The sequence below is a fragment of the Temnothorax nylanderi genome, unplaced genomic scaffold, assembly GCF_030848795.1.
Source record: "Temnothorax nylanderi isolate EJ_2023f unplaced genomic scaffold, tnyl_v1.0 TNYL_tig0355_pilon, whole genome shotgun sequence".
Classification (NCBI taxonomy): Eukaryota; Metazoa; Arthropoda; class Insecta; order Hymenoptera; family Formicidae; genus Temnothorax; species Temnothorax nylanderi.
The window spans coordinates 1-5,297 of record NW_027249417.1 but is presented as its reverse complement, the minus strand read 5'-3'; the positions used below and the strand labels follow the sequence as shown (position 1 = coordinate 5,297).

Genomic DNA, 5,297 nt, shown 5'->3' with positions numbered 1-5,297 from the left:
ATTTACTGCATTTATTAATTTTTTGTGATAAATTAAATTTATCAGTATTTATTGTTTGTTACTATTTACTTAATTTACGGAATTTATTTCATTTAATTAAGTTTTATTTATTTACTTCAATTTAATTGAAATAATTCCTCAATTAGAATTGAATTTATGTAGACATATTTTCGATACAGTTATTTTGTTTTATTCAAAAATGACGCGTAATGCCTGCCGTCACTTCCGCTCCCATTAATGGCGGCTTTGTCCCATCCCTCATTAAAGGATCCCTATTGCAACCTTTCCGTGAACGACTGATACATACAGCCACGAGACACGAGACGATCAACGACAGGTCAGGCGGGCTCGCGGAATCCACTCGTTCCGCGCCAAAAGTCGTCGCTCTTCCTTCGACCAATGTTGTCTGACCGATGAATGGAATGGGAGAAAAGATGGACGCCTTGACGTTGGGCTCGCACAGGTAAGGTAACCGGACCGACCGACGCAAATCACCGCGTATCTCTCGACGAACGAAGTGTCGCGACCTGGCGAATCGCCCTTTCTTTTCTAGGCTGGTCCACCTTGACTTGAAGGGCGCACCACCGCGGACCTGCTACTTCGAAAAGGTACATGCCGGTCGTAAACGCTCGAGGCCAATTACCTCGTCTCTCGCGCCAACGCATTCCGAGACTCACCATCGCACACGTTTTTCCGTTTAAAATCCGTACGACGGACGTAGAAGTGTCCTTTTCTTACCCAAGTGCTGTCCTGATAACCTGATTTTTATCGCACGTCACAGATTGCGCTTCGAATACTACAATCGCGCGCCTGAGGCTGTGATCCACTTAACACTACAAATGCTTTGAAGCATTCTTCTCTTTTCTTTTAATGAAGAAAGAAGAAGAACGCTTGAGAGCATTTGTAGCATCAAATGGACTGCCTGAGGATTATCCTCGACGATACAGATAGAGACAGATAGAGACAGAGAGAGAGAGAGAGAGAGAGAGAGAGAGAGAGAGAGAGAGAAACTACGCAAATAAGGGTGCGTTTTACTTAAGGGGATCCTATAGTGAAGGCCGAACTTCCTCGATGTCGATAATGTCGAACATTTTTAATTCCGTTCTAATTCGTTTTCTATCATTTTCTATATTACCGGCCTATATCTGCCCTTGTCTAACGAAATGCATCTGTCTTTGTCCGATTGCTGCGCCATCTCTCGCTACACGCAATTCTGCTCATTCTGTCAACCTACATGTGCCTTTGCATCAATAAAGCTGCCTTAGGAAAAATCTTTTTTTCTAGGCATTCAATCTTAGTTTTATTTACACCAAATTGTTCGTAAATGTTGTCGCTACTTCCCTTGTGTATCATTTTGTATATATAAACTGCAGTATTTTTGTTTAAGCAAATATTGTCGTCAGGTGACAGCTGTATGTGCCCAAATTTTCGTTTCTGATATGAAATCGTGTATCGGGAAATAGATTTTTGTGCGTACTTTAATTCTAGACCAAAAACTTGCAATTCTGTAAAGCCAATTCAAAGAATTCTTCGAAACTGCAAATGTCGGTACTATAGGATCCCCTTAACGCTCGTAATGCTCTTTAGAATCATTTCATCCTTGTTGTTTGTCAAATGTTAAATAAAGACGAATGATGCTCACGAGCATCGCGGGTGTTAAGTTGAACGCACCCTAATAGCCGTATTGGCCTAGTTTACACCGATCTCTTGATACGCGTATCAAATAGTATATTTGAGCTGATTAGCCAATAATCAAACTAATTTACTAGTTATTTACTATTTAATACGCGTATCAAGTGATCGGTGTAAACTAGGCCATTCATACTATTCATACTAGTCCTTCCTTGACCGATCAAGGAACCTTAAGATTTATGAAATGTAGAATGAGGAACAAGGAATCCTTATTCCTCAAGGAAGGACTATGAATACGGCTATAAGGCTGGTATTCATAGGCTGCGGTCAACTTAACGCTACAAATCCTTTGAAGCGTTCTTCTTCTCTTTCTTCCTCCATTGAAATAAAGAGAAGAAAGACGCTTCAAAGCATTAGTAGCGTCAAGTTGACCGCAGCCATAGTCGGTTCTTATATTTAAGTCCGTCTTAAGTACAATCTTAAGATGTTATGAACCAATCACAGAGCCGTATTAGCATCTTAAGACATTACTTAAGACGGTCTTGAAATAAGAACCGACTATGGCTGCGGTCAACTTGACGCTACAAATCCTTTGAAGCGTTCTTCTTCTCTTTCTTCCTCCATTGAAAGAAAGAGAAGAAAGACGCTTCAAAGCATTAGTAGCGTCAAGTTGACCGCAGCCTATGAATACCGGCCTTAGAGCCTCCGCACAAAACTTTCGTATGGTAACGTAACGTAGATCAACGCACAAGAAACGTATTGACGTATAACACCGCAACCGATATGTTTCTCTGTGCGTTGACCCACGTTTTATTACACTACGTTACCATACGAAAGTCTGTGCGGAGGCTCTAAGGCCCAGTTTCACAAGTGTCTGTTAACTTTTATGCTGGGTCTACAATGGGAGTCGCAAAGTCGTGAGTCGCAAGAATTGACCAATCACAGTCGATTATTCTCCTCAAATTCGATTGTGATTGATCAATTCTTGCGACTCACGACTTTGCGACTCGCATTGTAGACCTAGCATTAACCTTAGATTAACTCTTCGTCTCTTTCTAAGGGGGACGTTAGAAGAAGACGAAGAGTGAGTTAATCTAAGATTAAAAGTTAACCGACACTTGTGAAACTGGGCCTTAATGGCCTAATTTACACCGATCTCTTGATACGCGTATCAAATAGTATATTTAAACTGATCAGCCAATAATCAAACTAATTTACTAGTTATTTACTATTTAATACGCCTATCAAGTGATCGATGTAAACTAGGCCAGAGTGCTACGCTGTTGTACCAATGGAACATATATTTTGACAGCTTAGGATGCCGTCCCATGCAGGACGGAATTTCGGAAAACGGAATCTCGGAATCATTCTGATTGGTTAGCCTCATGGGGCTTGTACTGTGCCCCATGGGGCTAACCAATCAGAATGATTCCGAGATTCCGTTTTCCGAAATTCCGTCCTGCATGGGACGGCACCCTTAGGATGCCGTCCCATGCAGGACGGAATTTCGGAAAACGGAATCTCGGAATCATTCTGTTTGGTTAGCCTCATGGAGCTTGTACTGTGCCCCATGGGGCTAACCAATCAGAATGATTCCGAGATTCCGTTTTCCGAAATTCCGTCCTGCATGGGACGGCACCCTTAGGATGCCGTCCCATGCAGGACGGAATTTCGGAAAACGGAATCTCGGAATCATTCTGATTGGTTAGCCTCATGGGGCTTGTACTGTGCCCCATGGGGCTAACCAATCAGAATGATTCCGAGATTCCGTTTTCCGAAATTCCGTCCTGCATGGGACGGCACCCTTATGGGCCGATATCACAGTCTCCGATTAACGTGATCCACCGATTAAAATTCGCTCAACGTGCGCGGACCTGTTCGGACGTGTTTGTCCGGAACGAAAATTTTTTAAGTATTGCGACTGATACTGTCTGCATTGATTCTCACTCAGTTTTTTAGTGATTTCCATTTAGACTTTGCCACGCTAACAGTCATTCAGACTTTTACGCAAACAGGGGTAAATGCTGGCCATATTGTCCTCGTACTAGAGGCAGGAGCCAATGCAAATATAAGAAGAAGAAGAAGAAGTGATCCTCCGATTAAACTCACTCTGCATCTCTTTCTAACTGTCTTTTCGTCTCTTTCTAGGGGGACAGTTAGAAAGAGATGGAGAGTGAGTTTAATCAGAGAATCACGTTAATCGGAGACTGTGATATCGGCCCTTGGGCCCTTGGGCCGATATCACAGTCTCCGATTAACGTGATCCTCCGATTAAACTCACTCTGCATCTCTTTCTAACTGTCCCCCTAGAAAGAGACGAAAAGACAGTTAGAAAGAGATGCAGAGTGAGTTTAATCGGAGGATCACGTTAATCGGAGACTGTGATATCGGCCCATATTGTCGAAAATTTTGTATTCTGACAGAATTATTTAGTTGTTTTAGATTTTTATTGTGTCCGTTTTGTGTGTTTTCTAGGGAAAACGGAATAATTCCGATCGGAATCCATTCCGAAAAGTTTCTATAATAGGTACCAAAGTATACAAATTTTGTCGGTAGAATTCCAGTAGAAATATAACAGAATCTGTTAACTGAATATAATGGCAGATTGACTGCAGAAATTGAGCAGAATCTACTGTTTCGTAATCATCTAAATATTTAAGAAATAATAGATTCTATTCAATTTCTGCCGACAATCCGCTGTTAGATTATATGCAGTCTGCTAGGAAAACGCAAATTTAATGCGGACGCAAATGATGCTAAATCTGTTGAGATATCTAGGCCAATTTGCTGTCAATTTGTTGTCATATTACGGGCAGTTTGCTTACTGGAACATTTTGCTCACTGGATTATAATTGATTCGTAAAATGTATTAAAGAGCATGAAAATAGATAGTTCATTTCTGCCTGAAACAAAGATATTTGTGAAAGAATAATGAAATATTGATATTTCGTCTTTGATACACAAGCAGAGAGTTATAATTCAAAAGCTGACAGTAGCGAAACTTATGAGATAAATCACATTTCTTTCGTCTTTGAATTCAAGTAAACCTCAGCACAATTTCAATCTCGGTCGGAGTTGTCAACAGTTGTCAAGAGGCTGTATATTGAATGGACAACAATTGTCATAATAATTTTCTTTGACTTTTGTCTGTGCTTATTTTTATTCTTATGACTTACTAGAAATTTACAGCTCTTTCCGCTGTTGCGAACATGGGGAGCTACCGGATTATTGCTGGAATGGGAAGATACATTTCCCTACAACCGGGAACTTTCTCCGATAGGAAGCAATGGTCCAAGCAGTTTGGCGAGGGATACCAGTCCAGGAGGCTAGACACATCTTGCAGATAGCAGGCGATTGCGGCTTGGCGGTTATCCCATTGGTACAAACTTTCGGTCATATGGAGGTACAGCAAAAATTATTTCATTAATTTTTACATCGAATTATTTCGTATGAAGCTTGTACTTGCTGTACAATCTTACATTCCTCTTATTTTCAAGTCCTAATTCAAGAGAGATGGCGATTATTCGTAAATTCCAACCATTGTGTTGTTCGATAAGTTTATTGTTATTTAAATTTCAGTTTATCTTAAAACACGATGAATGGAGATCGCTGCGCGAGGTGGAACCTTTTCCAAGTTCTATCTGCCCGTCAAATCCAAGAACTCT

At 40.9% G+C, this 5,297-nt stretch overlaps 1 protein-coding gene across 1 annotated transcript; it reads left to right on the top strand.

The window, feature by feature from the left end:
* The first annotated feature begins 244 nt into the window (after positions 1 to 244).
* LOC139781689 (hexosaminidase D-like) lies at positions 245 to 5,297 on the top strand. The gene is made up of 4 exons (XM_071720572.1): positions 245 to 463; positions 554 to 608; positions 4,822 to 5,035; positions 5,212 to 5,297. Exons 1-3 carry the CDS (start codon positions 414 to 416, stop codon positions 4,960 to 4,962), a joined length of 246 nt encoding a protein of 81 aa, XP_071576673.1. The 5' UTR covers positions 245 to 413; the 3' UTR covers positions 4,963 to 5,035; positions 5,212 to 5,297.

Coding starts and splice junctions, on each gene's coding strand:
- LOC139781689 (XM_071720572.1), top strand. CDS start 414: ATGAATGGAATGGGAGAAAAGATGGACGCCTTGACGTTGGGCTCGCAC. Junction 464..553: donor TTGACGTTGGGCTCGCACAG/GTAAGGTAACCG, acceptor TTTCTTTTCTAG/GCTGGTCCACCTTGACTTGA. Junction 609..4,821: donor GGACCTGCTACTTCGAAAAG/GTACATGCCGGT, acceptor AGAAATTTACAG/CTCTTTCCGCTGTTGCGAAC.